Raw genomic sequence first — 14,071 nt, 5'->3', positions numbered from 1 at the left:
AAAAAATATTATACGTAACCTGCATATGTGTATATATAAAAAAAGAAAGAAAAAAAAAAAAGAAATTAAAAGAAGAGTAAAAAATATGACGAATAAACAAGTGAAATAATTAATATTATTCAGAATGACATTAAACAGACATTAAATTTTTTTTCTAGGGACGCCTTATTAACGAGCGTTATCAATAGTGCAACCTCGTTCATAGCAGGATTCGTGATTTTTTCGGTATTAGGATACATGGCACGTGCCAGTGGTAAATCTATTCAAGATGTAGCTACTGAGGGACCTGGATTGGTATTTATCGTTTATCCAGCAGCTATTGCAACGATGCCAGGTTCAATGTTTTGGGCATTGATATTTTTCATGATGTTACTCACTCTAGGTCTTGACAGTTCGGTATGTAATTTAGATTAATCATTTGATTGATCGTAATGTTTTCTTCTTTTTTCATTTTATTCCATGCTCGAATCTAAATCTTTTATATTGTAGTTTGGTGGATCCGAAGCAATAATAACTGCACTGAGCGATGAGTTCCCTATTATAGGCAATCATCGTGAGATCTTCGTTGCCTGTCTATTCACTCTCTATTTCCTTGTTGGACTTGCCTCTTGTTCGCAGGTATAAATAATAATTAAAGATCAATACAAATCGTTGGTGCGATATATTTGTTAACAAAAAAAAAAAAAAAAAAAAAAAAAATAAGAGAAAAAAGGAAAAAAGAAATAATCATTTTAAAAATCATTTTCCTTAGGGTGGCTTCTATTTTTTCCATTTACTCGATCGATACGCAGCAGGTTATTCGATGTTGTTCGCGGTATTAGCGGAAGCGATTGCTATCAGTTGGATCTACGGAGCAGATCGTTTTTGTGCTGATATTAAAGATATGATAGGATTTTCGCCTGGTTTATATTGGCGAGTATGTTGGAAATTCGTAGCACCGATTTTTATCATGGTAAGTGATTACCATCAAAGATCTATCGTTATAGCTAATTCATTTTTAAAAGAAAAAAATTTCTATTCATTATCATCGATATTATAATTTTTTAACAGTTCATCATTGTCTATGGTTTAATGGGCTATGAACCATTAACCTACGAGGATTATGTATATCCATTATGGGCAAATGTAATGGGTTGGTTAATTGCTAGTTCTTCGATTATCATGATACCTGGTGTCGCTATTTACAAGATCATCGTTACTCCAGGCACATTCGTACAGGTAAATTATTATTAAATAAAAATTTCTTCAGTTCCTAATGATGATCATAAATTAAATTTAATCTAATACGATTATACATATATATATATATATATATATATATATATATATATATAAAACTTCATTCGTTATAAAACTTCAAATATTGAATAATCCTCAATGTCACAGGTTCAATTAATTATCTACATTTTGTGTAGGTATTAAATTGAACAAAAAAAAAGATAAATAAATAAATAAAGATGTTATATCATATATGTATAATACAGATAATATTTATAAAAAGCTTCTGATCAATTTTAGAGAATAAAAATTTTAACGACGCCATGGAGGGACACGCAACAGAGGAACGCTGATCTATCGTCGGTGGCAAATGGTGCCGTACGTCGAAGTTTCGTTGGCGATCAAGATTATGCCAATGTTAGCAAAGACAACGAAGAACTGACGAAAGAGCAAACCGAAGTGATGATTCAATCGAGAGAAGGTATCGATGTCGATCCACCACCAGAACCGGTCTAGGACAGTGCGATCGTTGTTTTGCATGGTGCTCGTTTTCGAGTATATCTTTGCTAAGACGATTATGTCGGAAAATGATTTAAAAATTCGATGGACCTATTATGACTTAAAAAAAAAAAAAAAAAAGAAAAAAAAAGAGAGAAAAAGAAAAAAAGAGAAAACTAAGAAAAAGAAGAAGAAGAAGAAGAAGAAGAGGAAAAAATTAATAGATCAATCGTTCTTTATTTTCTTCTTTATCAAATAACAAAAATGGACGAGCGATATCGAACGCACTCACTTAAACTTTACGACGCGATCTTCTTACGTGAGATTTAAAATGAATTCAAATAAATATAGATATACACACATATATATATATACATAAATATATATATGTATATATATATATATATATATATATATATATATACAGATACAAAAAATAAGCTATATATATGAACGATCTCAAATTACAAGCGTCGATTGTAAATATTATTACGATGCTGCGCATCGTTGCAATGTCCCTTGCAAACACGTTAGTAGATTAAAAGAGAAAAGAAAGAGTTAACAAAAGAAAAAAGAAAAGAAAAGAAAAGAAAAAAAAAGAAAAAGAAAAAATGTTAAATTCTCGTTCGACAAAATTACAAATTTTATTGTACGACGTTGACGTTTGTGCTCGCGCTTTGAAATTCTTCTATTATTCATATACAACATATATAGATACATATATATATATATATATATATATATATATATATATAAATACATACATAGGACACATACGTATTACGTATATAAATAAATACGTGTAAGAAAGATTTGAGAATAATTCGCGATTTATGACTACGAAAAAGTTCCTAATCGCATTGTTAATATTTTTACTTTGATCCTGAATTGAAATTGTTCATACTCAGCTATAATAATTGTATTAGTAGATAATAACGATATCATCTAATGATGTTAATATTTGTTTTTTATTTTTGTTTTTTCTCTTATGTTTACGTTCAAAAGTCGTCTATAGATCGTATTAGATCTGGACGTATATGCTGTGTAGACTATACGCGTAAAAATGGTACCTTCTTTCACGCTCTCTCTCTCTCTCTCTCTCTCTCTCTCTCTCTCTCTCTCTCTCTCTCTCTCTCTCTATCTATCTATCTATCTATTTCTCTCGATTATATATATATATACATTATATATATCTTAGAAATAAAATATCACCGACGCGCAACTACGAATAATGTCGGTGGGAATTCGCACGGGTACGGTTCATTAAACTTTCCGCTCAGTCCTCGTTCATAATCGTTAATACTAATGTCGTCGCTAACGTGTTAGTTTTTCCGAATAAAATGATATTAAAAGTCGAATCTTTCATATCTAATCCTCTATATGATCTAAAATATATTAATCCGTAATGTTATATTTTTTACTTCGAAAAAAAATTATATTTTTATTTTATTTGGAATTTTTTTATTCTTTCTATTCTTTTATAAACACACAGACACACACACATATATATATATGTGTATGATAATTTTATGTATATTCATCGGGGGAGGAGATCTTTCATTTGTAATAATAAAATATGTACATGGAGAAAGATTATGAGGATATAAAAGTTATGAAGAAAATTAAATAGAGAGGACTGACGGGTATACATATTATTCAAATAGATACTAAGTGTTTTTGGACTTACCGTTGTAAGATCCATAGGAAATAGTTTATGTGGATATATATATTTATGTATGATATAGTTTATAGTTGTTGTTAGGTGAAAGAATATAATATATATATACATACATATATATAAATATACATAGTACTATATAATATACATATACGTATATGTATATATATACATATATAAATATACACACATATATATATATATGTATGTATATGTATATATATATATTTTGTACATCGCATCTGAGTTGCAGCCACAGCCATCGGTAGCAGCTCGGGCCTTGTTGAAATTAAATGATAATATTAGACGAATCTTCAACCATTGAGGAATGTCTTATCGTTAATAGAATATAAAAATACTCATCGAAATGCGTATCGCTCTCTTATTATCATATTACACTTAAAACGTTTATCATTTTTTCTCCGGTAATTACATATGCCTCTCCAAGAGCCATATTGGGCAGGCATTAAGTGCCGGCATTTTTGTCATCAGCATTGTCATTTCTTACTTACGGAACAATTTTCTTTTTCGTTAATCCATATATATATATATATATATATATATATATATATATACATATGTATATATATATATATATATGAAAAAGAGAAGAAGATAAAAGAAAAAAAATAAGACTGTCGCACAGCCATGTAACCGGTTCGTACTTGAATCTTCATTTATGAAAGTCAACGTATGATAAAACAAATGTAAAAGCTCATTTTATTAAATAAAATTTGTTTATTTGATAAAGAAAAAAACATTGTTATGGATAATTTCATGAAATAAATATTTCTCCTAATTTTCCTAGCTCAGAATATTTTTTAATAATTCATTAATCAATACTTTTATTATATATAGATATATAATTTTTTGAACTTTTATACGATGTCACATTTCTTTTTACCTTCTTTTCTTATTCGAGAGAGAAAAATTTCAATTTCAATTTTTTTCCCCGTATTATTTTCTTTTTTCTTTTTTTTTTTTCCTTTTCTCTTTTTTTTTTTCTTACACAAATTTCAAATTCAAAACGAAGCGCCCGAACGACGTATCATTTGTATTCTATTGAAAAGATTCTCGATTCTCTCGACGACTTCGATCGCTCGAATTGTGACAATCGATTAGAATCAAGATGGCGCCCTCCAAGGAAGGTCTAACTGATTTGCAGAAGGAAATTTTTGATAAAATCAATAAGAATGAAGTGTCGGATATTAAAACCCTTTTGTCAACGAATAAAATAAAGGTCGATTTTGTTGATGAAAATGGTATGAGCCCACTTCAGCATGCTTGTTACAAAGGAAATAAGGAAATTGTACAGATGCTCCTCGACCAGGTAGGTTAGAATCTATCCCGCCTTATTTATTTTTAGGATTAATTTATTTAAACATAACCAATAATGTTAGTTACAATTTATTTTTATATATATATATTATATCGAATGTAATTTAAGTTTTTATATATCGTAGTAACCTCTTCAGTTTTTTTTCTTCTTTTTCTTTTTTTTGTTACGAAAATAAACTTCATCCGCCGATAAATAAAAGATAATACCTGTTCATTCCTGAACTTTTGATTATCAAGATTCATTCGATTTTTGATTGAAATTTTTAGGACAATATATATATATATATATATATATACGTATATATTATAGATGTGTTTGATATTGATATTGATCTTAAATGTATGATTGTTAAAAATTATCATCTTTTCTATCATATAACTCATGCATAATTGAATGCATTATCATTGAAGAACGTATCTTTGTATAGGGTGCTGATGTCAATGCAGGACAACATGAGCATGCTTACACGGCATTGCACTTTGCTGCCCTTAGCGGAAATGCAGATTTGTGTCATCTCTTAATGTCTCATGGTGCACGTTTGACAGCAACGAACAGCGTAGGACGTACACCAGCTCAAATGGCAGCATTCGTTGGTAATCATAATTGCGTTGCTACGATCAACAACTTTATCCCAAAGGCGGATATAGATTATTTTGTGAAGGCACAAGGTCTTCAAACTGAACCTATGCTTCCACCACATTTAGCAGATTCCTTTCATAAATTCATAATGCAAGTAAATGTACATCCTGTTCGCGTAGCTATGAATTTGCAGAGATCTCCTGGTCTTTTAGAAAACGCATACAAGGTGAGATATATTTAAAATGCATTTGGATGTTTATATAGGATATAATTTTTCTTATTTTAAACAATGATCTCTTTTCTTTTTTTTTTTTTTTTTTTTTTTTTTAAATTAGATACAAAAAGTATTAGAAGCTTTGCGCCATAGAGAGATGACTAGAGGAGCTGAAACGAATGAGGTTATGGCATTTAAATATCATTATCTTAGCTGTGTGGTAGCGGAGATAATAAAATGTCAAAAGCGACAAGATGCTATGAAAGGGGAGAAAAATGATAAAGATAAAATAAACGAAGAAGGAGAGGAAAAAAAGTCAGACGTAGTTGAGATATTGATAAGGAAATTTTTGAAATGTAGTAAAAGCGATGGAATACCAGAGTATCAAGAAGCTTTCTTGAGAGAATCCGTAAGGGAATTTCCATTTAGAGAGAGTACCATTTTTCGTCAAATGGTAGCAACACTTGCTGGTACTGATCCACCATCTGCTGTATCAGTTGTATCGGCAGCTATTAATGGACAAAGAGGATTCAATGATAATGCATTGGTATGTTTTACTTGCGAAGAAGAGAAAGCAAGTAAAAAGTGCAGTAAATGTAAAGCTGTTCAGTACTGCGATAGAGAATGTCAAAGATTACATTGGTCTATGCATAAGAAAGCATGTGCCAGATTAGGTCAAAGCCCAAGCCAAAATACAAAAACCTTAGATGTAGATAAAGAGCATATAAGTAACGTTGTAAATTCGAAATTGCAAAATTTACCTAACTAAGAAAATACATTGTTGAGAAAAGAGATATATTATGATTTTAAAATGATATATATATATTATATATATATATATATATATATATATATTCTTGTCCAATAATTTTGTTTACAAATGTACATAGTTCCTCGTGCGTGCGTGTAAATTTAAGTGTAATTTACAGGATTACATTTCTTTCTTTCTTTTTTCTTTTTTTAAACTCTCGTTTCCATAAGTTTATAATAAACATTTATTCGCATACATGAGATGAACTACGCTTACAAAAAAAAAAAAAAAAAAAATAAAGAAAGAAAAAAGAAGAAAAAAGTCATAAATACGAAATCTTAATAATGAACTGCACTGTATCATACGAAATCTTTTCATTTTAATTTTTTATAACTGCATTATATTATCTTATCTTTATAAATTTTGTATTTGACAACGTTGTAACTTGGAAATAGTTGCACGATGTAAATGGATCATTGTTTTATTACTTCTTTTTCTTTCTTTCTTTCTTTTTTTTTTTTTTTTTCTTTTTTTTTTTAATGTTCAGACATTACGATCGAACGATACGAATAAAGTACGGTGAAAAACGTAAATACGTGTTAATAAATACAATTATTTCGTCCGTTTCCTAATCGTTTCTTTATTTATAAAAGCCATAAGCTTTATAGATTTGAGAATATTTAATTGATTTACACACTTACATATGTTGACGCACGAACGTTTATTATTTCATAAATAGAAAAAAAAAAAAGAAAGAGAAAGATTTTTATTCTTTCTCTCTCTTTCTCTCTCTCTCTCTCTCTCTCTCTCTCTCTCTCTCTCTCTCTCTCTGTCTTTCTCTTTCTGTCTTTCATTTAACGACGTCAAAGTTAAGAAGTCTTCATTCTTTAAACTCAATTTGCATAGCACTTGACGCTAGTCCGAAGATTCTTTAATGACAAGATGCTCGGCGCCATGTTTACTGGCGCCAGCTGGGCGGTCACCCTTGAAAGAAGACTAAAGGGCCATAGAAAAAGAATCGTTTAGAAAATATCTTACGAACTCACCGTCTCCTCCTACTTAAACCTTGTCCTCCGGGGGTTCTTTTTTTTTCTCCTTCTTCTTCCTCCTCTTTTCTTTTCTTTTTTTTTTTCTCTCTTTCCACTCCCGTTTTCGTTACCTGCAACCGATCTGCTTCTAATAAGTCAGCAATGGCGTCGCACCTTTCCTTTTATTATTATTATTATTTTTTTTTTTCTTTTTCTTTTTTCTCTTTCGCCTCACTCAACCCTCACCTCCTCTCTCTCTCTCTCTCTCTCTCTCTGTCTTTCACACGTATCTTCTTTCAAAAGTCCCATTTTATAGACTTATTACGCCCTTGTACATTTTACGAGATACTTTTCGTGCCGCTTTTCATTAGACTCAATGAACGTTTCGTCTCGTCACGTCTCGTCACGCCTCGTCCTTATTTAAACGACTTTAAAATACGTAGGCGCGATTGATCGTTCTTATAACTCGATATCATCGCACATCCTAATTAAAAACGATAATTTGTTTCTCTCTCTCTCTCTCTCTCTCTCTCTCTCTCAAAATTTACGCGTTAATAAATCTGATCCTTTCTTTTTATTTTTTTTTTTTTTTTCCTTTCCGTCGCTCGAAATTTTACCGATCTAACAAGTCTCACTACAAACTAGCAATAACAATATTAATAATAATAATAATAATAATAATAATAATAATAATAATACTAATAATAATAATAATATCTTTTTACGAATTATTATTATTATTATTATTATTATTATTATTTTCTTTTTTTTATTTTTCTTTTCATTATCGCGTAACCAGACAAGATTATTGTTTCATGCATAACGTTGACGTATCCTTTAAATAAAATAATAGAAAAAAAACGATGGAAGTTTTATTAACAACAACAATTGTTACGTATTTATCGAACCTTTTAAAATAATGTAAGTATAAATAGGAAAAGTGGTCGTCGTGGTTATAGCGTCATAAATCAGACGACGCGTGGACAATTAGGGAACTCGTTGGCGGTGACGAGCGGCGTAAAAGATTACAAGAAGAGAAGAAACAAGCAGAAGAAGAAGAAGAAGAAGAAGAAGAAGAAGAAGAAGAAGAAGAAGAAGAAGAAGAAGAAGAAGAAGAAGAAGAAGAAGAAGAAGAAGAAGAAGAAGAAGAAAGGACCAGTGTTCTGGGCCGGCGGCCCACTTTGTTACTCTTTTTGCCGACAAACGGAAGTGACGCATCACACGTTCGTCGTACGACGTACCACGAACGTTGTATTCTCGGTCTTCGATTATCTCGGATAAACTATTCGACAGACGTCACACGTTTTTCTTTATGAATATAAACCGTTATATTGATATATTAGTCTTAGAAACTAGGTCGAATTTGTGTAACAATTGTTTCGAGCTCGCTCATATATATTCGTCATTATTATTATTATTATTATTTTTTTTTTTTTTTTTTTTTCTATTAAATTTAGATTTTCGATATACATATATATATATATACATATATATATATATATATATATATATATATATGTATGTGAAATTTTATCATTTTTCTATATTATTAGAGGTCTTGGTCAAATATTGTTTTTTTTCATTTTACCATACGAAACTTTCACCGAGATAGAAAGTATACTCAAATAAAATCGAGATGATCGAATTTGAGACTAGATCGAGTTTACATAATAATTTTTTTAAGTTTGTTTATACATACATTGTTTTCTTTTTTTATCAAATTTTAAATTTCCACGACTTTCATTTACGAAATTTTATTATTTCTGTAATTTATTAGAAATACTTTTTCTTTTCTTTTTTTTTTTGTTTTCTCTCATTTTACGATATTTTCGTTGATAAATAGTACAAGGTAATAAAATTAAGATGATTGAATTTGAAATTAGGTTTGATCAACAAATTAACAATTATTTTGAAGTTGATAATATGTATGTATGTACGTCATTTTTTTTTTATTTTATCAAATTTAAATTTTCATGATAATATCGGCGAAATTTGGTCGTTTTTTTTTTAATTTCTTAAAGAAATCTTATCGTTTTGGTCAAATACTTTTCTTTTCTTTTTTTTTTTTTATTTCACCGTACACAAAAGACTTTCACTAATACACAAGTACATACATATGTACATGCCATTGATTTATGAAACGACGATTGAGGGAGTTGGAAACTTTCACTTTAAACAGTAAAGGACCGAGTTCTTGATTACGTAAAAAACATTTTGGAAATAAAAATTTTTCTCTTGTGCAAACACCTGCAGGCCATTCTTTTTCATTATCTCTTGTATTCTTTTTTTTTTCTTCTTTCATTCTCCTTTATTTCTTTTTCTTATATAAACGAAATAAACCTATAAAAAGTGGCTTTTTCTTTCTTTTCTCATTTTTTTTCTCATTTTAAACTTTACGATTCGTTTCACTTTTCAAACGAACTTTGTATGATACGGTACTATAAAAAAATAAGAAAAAGAAATAAAATAAAATAAAAATAAAAATAAAAATAAAAAAAGAAGGAATAAACAAAGAGAAAAAAATATTCACAAGATCATTATTAAAGGGCCTTCGTTATACTTTCCTTATCAACTTTTAAATTGGTAACGATAAGCAAATGTATACGTAGCGATTAAAATTTTTTGAGAGTAATCTCATCATTTTCGTTTTTTTTTCATGAATAAGGCTAATAAATTTTATAAAAAATGAAACGAGGTATACGGTAAGCTATACACGTTGCGGCATGCTTTTACGCGTATTGCTTGTTTTCACTGTACGGATTTCAACGTCAAAAGGAAACTCCTGGAGAAATCTTTAATTTATACGAAAGATCACGAATTCGCGGTTTTGGATATGCAATCGCGTCTCCCGTTTTCTTATTGTCATTTCTATACGTATATTTGTCAGGCGTCATCTAGAATGCGAAATACTCTGTGAAAGTTTATCATAGTTATTCAATCTGAACGTGACCTTTTCAAATAATTCCTTGACCATATATTTCATTAATAATAACAAGGAAAAAAAAAGAATAAGAGAGAGAGAGAGAGAAAGAAAAGAAAAGAAAAAATCTTTCTTTCATTGTTTTTGATAATCAGAAAAAAATTCTTAATTCAAACGGAATTTTGGCATTTGCGTCACTCAATTAAATAAATACCATCGTTAGATTAAAGAGGGAATTACCGATAACAGTTTTCGACATTATTTGCCTGCGATATGTAAGTGTGTATGTATATATATATATGTATACGTATATGTTTATCGTTTCCTTGTGCTCATTAATACAAGGAAAAGAAACAAGTACAACGATTCGAAGGGAATGAAAAGAAGCAAAAGAAAAAAAAAAAAAGAAAAAAAAGAAGAGAAGGAAAAATGAGAATTTTTACGATGAGTCAGCAGTTCGACCTTGATTTTACGATACCTAAGGTAAATACATATTTTGAAGATGGTATTATATCTTTTTCTTTTTTGCATGAGAAGTTTCTGTTTATGTCTTTATCAAACATTCCTCATTCCTCTCTCTCTCTCTCTCTCTCTCTCTCTCTCTCTCTCTCTCTTTCTCTCTCTCGATTTTATTAAACGAGAACGCGAATGGATGAGGTAGAAGGGAGATAGAGGTGACACAGAGAAGACAAAACGGTATTCGATGGTGTAAGCTTTCTGACGAAGGAAGTAACTCGAAGGAAGAAGGTAGCACGATCAGTAGTAGTCTTGAAACAGATCGCGTGAAGAAGACTACGGGTACGACAAAAAAAAAAAAAACAAAAGAAAAAAAAAAAGAAAATGTTCGTTAAGAAATCAACGTTATTACAATCGATTGCAATTATAACGATATTGTCGATAAAAATTATTTCGTTGGATGGTAAAAGACCGCGGGGACCTATCGAGGAAGCTATACAGAATGGTGCAGTGACCGATTATATACAAGAGAATTGCATTTGGAGGCGTGGAAACGACAGGGACTCCTGTCCGGATCCTGAAGTTCGTGTTTATTTATATACACCAGGAAATAATCGCAGGGAACTCGATTCAAGGGAATCAGATTGGCTTAGACACGATTATGATGCCACAAGGGAGAATATCATTCTTATTCATGGCTATGCAGGTGGTTTTACTAATAACGATTTCATTTTGTTTCTTTTTTCTTTCTTTTTTTTTCTTTTTCTTCTTTTTCTTTTTTTTGTTTTATTTCTCGCTTTTCTCTTTTCTTCTTTCTTTCTTTCATTTTTTTCTTTTTTTTCTTTTGATTGACACGTTGTCACCGTCAGAGAATCGTGTCACCTTTCTCGTGTATCGTAGACAATGACAAAAAAAAGAAAAAGAAAAAGAAAAAGAAAAAGAAAAAGAAAAAGAAAAAAAAGGAGAGAGAAAAGAGACGAAACAAAATAAAAAAATTAAAGTAGAAAAGAAAAATCATTCGCGGCATACGTACGTATGTATCGTAGATAGTCGGAATTCATCTTGATCGTATTTAAAAGTTAACTTAGATAAAAAAATATTATGATTGTATAACAGGTGGCGATAATACATTACCAATTGCGGTGCTACGTGATGCCTATTTGACGAATAGTAGTTACAATGTCTTCTTGGTTGATTGGGGTGCACTAGCTGCGGCACCTTGTTATCCAGCAGCGGTATCGAATCTTCATCCAGTTGCTCGTTGCTTATCAAGGACTTTAACGAGTTTAAGAAATCTCGGTTTACCCATTCAACGTACAACATGCGTCGGACATTCCTTAGGAGCTCACATATGCGGTATAATGGCAAATTATCTTTTATTTCGAATGAATCGAATAATTGGTTTGGATCCAGCCAAGCCACTTATTCGTCCAGGTCGAGTAAATCGATTGGACAGTGGCGATGCTGATTTCGTTGAAGTGATGCATACAAATGCAGGTTATTATGGTGAATCCATGCGTATGGGTCATGCTGATTTTTGTGTAAACGGTGGCAAAATTCAACCATTTTGCGAGAGTAGATCGAACGATCAGCTTTGCAGTCACGTTTGGGCGGTATGCTTTATGGCACTTAGTCTTAATAATAATGGTCGAAGTACGATAGCCGAATCATGCTCACGTAGATGTCCTTCCGGGCCAAAAATCGCACAGAGAGCTGGTGTCTACGTTCCAATGGGACAACACACCCCTAATGAGATTAGAGGTTCTTTCTGTTTTAACAGTGTACTACCACCCTATTGTCCAAAATATTATAATGGTCATGGGGATGATAGGTGTTGTCTACCAGGTAATATGAGCTCTAATTTATCCTATAAAAAGAAAAACAATGTATCCGTTAAGTCGCAATAGCTTTCGTCAGCTTTACAAACGAGGATGGTTCGTACCATTGGATTTATTTGAATTCTAAACGTTAAATCACACTTTTATTACGGAACAGATATATACACACATACACATAAACATATATATATATATATATATATATATATATATACACATAATATATATTTCATGTCAAAATATATAAATTTTTTAAACGTATCTGTTCATCTGTAAGGGAAAATTGTATATTATGTATAAAATAACTTTATGATATAAGGTATATTTGTAATAGATATAATATACAGGGTGTTTCTTAAATCGTTTCCTGATAATATTCATTTTTGATTATATTTTTTTTTCCTCTCTTTTTTTTTCTTTTTTTCTTTTTTGTATTTCAACATTTTTTTTTTGTATTACAATTCGAATATTGATTGAACGTTGTTACAGGTATTTGATAGAATCACTCTGTATAATGAAGATTTAAAGAAACGATATATGTACACACACACACACACACACACACACACATATATATATATATATATATTAGAACTAATTGAATATGCATTGTCGTCTTGACAATGAATCGATGTCAACCGGGACTCGAGAAGAAGCCGTAACGCATACGGTACGTAGAGCGCTGAGCGTTTTGCGATTCCGGTGTTCGATTGAGTATTCAGACGATGTACTGGAAAAATCTTATGTTAGTAGAGTAACCACGTGTCCCAATACCGTTAGACGTTCCACTAAACTGTTTATATAAATAGGCATATCTGAAATAATTTTATTCGATATTTCGATCGAGTTATATATTTTTCTTTTCTTTTTCTTCTTTTTTTTTTTTTCTTTTTTTTTTTTTTTCTTTGAATATTTATATCGACAAACAATCAAGCGAATTGTTTACGATTATTTAGTAAAAAAAAAAAAAAAAAAAAAAAAAGAAAATGAAATATCACACGTCAAATTTTATAAAGAAAATCTTTCGTACCTAATTTGAGATTGGAACGAAAGAAAAAAAACAAAAAAAAAAAAAAATAGAAAAGTTATAAAACAATTGAGAATGACAAATGGTTCTAACAGAATTTCGAAAAGAAAAACGAGAAAAGATTATCGTCAAAATTTATGGTTCATTTTAAAGGCTCTAAAGGATGTACGACCGGTATCCCGCTGATTTCAAAGTGTTTTAAGAAACATCGATACTTAACAGGGGTGCTACGGTTGTTAAATGATATATATATATATTGAAATACTTAACACATTTCTTAGACGAACTTAATACTTTTCTATCTTATTTTGTTCTTCTGTTAATTAATGAAGAGAAAAGAACAATGACGATTTGTTTAAGAAAAATAGAAAGATCTTTTATTGTCATTATTATTATTGTTGTTTTTGTTGTTATTGTTACCGTGAAAGCTATTTTGAGAGGATGTTTTAATGAAGGATACGGGAAACAAAAATATTTTTAAAAATATTGAATTATATCCGTAAATTTTGATACTACATATATATA

At 30.2% G+C, this 14,071-nt stretch overlaps 3 protein-coding genes across 3 annotated transcripts in view; all 3 read left to right on the top strand.

The window, feature by feature from the left end:
- Window positions 1-3,994, top strand: part of DAT (Sodium-dependent dopamine transporter) — a 14,952-nt gene extending 10,958 nt beyond the window's left edge. Inside the window, exons 8-12 of the mRNA XM_035879467.2 lie at window positions 159-396; window positions 490-618; window positions 752-952; window positions 1,051-1,218; window positions 1,519-3,994. Of these exons, the coding sequence (XP_035735360.1) occupies window positions 159-396; window positions 490-618; window positions 752-952; window positions 1,051-1,218; window positions 1,519-1,734 (952 nt within the window). The 3' untranslated portion in view covers window positions 1,735-3,994. The remainder of the gene's footprint in view (window positions 1-158; window positions 397-489; window positions 619-751; window positions 953-1,050; window positions 1,219-1,518) is intronic.
- A 529-nt stretch (window positions 3,995-4,523) lies between these two features.
- Window positions 4,524-6,744, top strand: LOC118447491 (ankyrin repeat and MYND domain-containing protein 2). Its single transcript, XM_035879484.2, has 3 exons — window positions 4,524-4,724; window positions 5,161-5,538; window positions 5,648-6,744. The coding sequence occupies exons 1-3, from the start codon at window positions 4,524-4,526 to the stop codon at window positions 6,293-6,295; spliced, it is 1,227 nt and encodes a 408-aa protein (XP_035735377.1). The 3' UTR covers window positions 6,296-6,744.
- Window positions 6,745-10,901: 4,157 nt separating this feature from the next.
- On the top strand, window positions 10,902-14,051 carry LOC118447492 (lipase member H-B). Its single transcript, XM_035879486.2, has 2 exons — window positions 10,902-11,387; window positions 11,798-14,051. Exons 1-2 carry the CDS (start codon window positions 11,066-11,068, stop codon window positions 12,586-12,588), a joined length of 1,113 nt encoding a protein of 370 aa, XP_035735379.1. The 5' UTR covers window positions 10,902-11,065; the 3' UTR covers window positions 12,589-14,051.
- The last annotated feature ends 20 nt before the right edge of the window (window positions 14,052-14,071 follow it).

This window comes from Vespa mandarinia, chromosome 1 (genome assembly GCF_050613455.1).
Source record: "Vespa mandarinia isolate Hongniang chromosome 1, ASM5061345v1, whole genome shotgun sequence".
In the NCBI taxonomy this organism is placed as follows: domain Eukaryota; kingdom Metazoa; phylum Arthropoda; class Insecta; order Hymenoptera; family Vespidae; genus Vespa; species Vespa mandarinia.
Note: the sequence above shows the minus strand (reverse complement) of the source record. Positions and strands in the feature narration are given on the sequence as shown.

Bases quoted from the DNA above. Each gene is read 5' to 3' on its own strand.
- LOC118447491 (XM_035879484.2), top strand. From the start codon at position 4,524: ATGGCGCCCTCCAAGGAAGGTCTAACTGATTTGCAGAAGGAAATTTTT. The intron at 4,725-5,160 runs GTAGGTTAGAAT...ATCTTTGTATAG, and splicing joins TACAGATGCTCCTCGACCAG to GGTGCTGATGTCAATGCAGG. The intron at 5,539-5,647 runs GTGAGATATATT...TTTTTAAATTAG, and splicing joins TTTTAGAAAACGCATACAAG to ATACAAAAAGTATTAGAAGC.
- LOC118447492 (XM_035879486.2), top strand. From the start codon at position 11,066: ATGTTCGTTAAGAAATCAACGTTATTACAATCGATTGCAATTATAACG. The intron at 11,388-11,797 runs GTGGTTTTACTA...ATTGTATAACAG, and splicing joins TCTTATTCATGGCTATGCAG to GTGGCGATAATACATTACCA.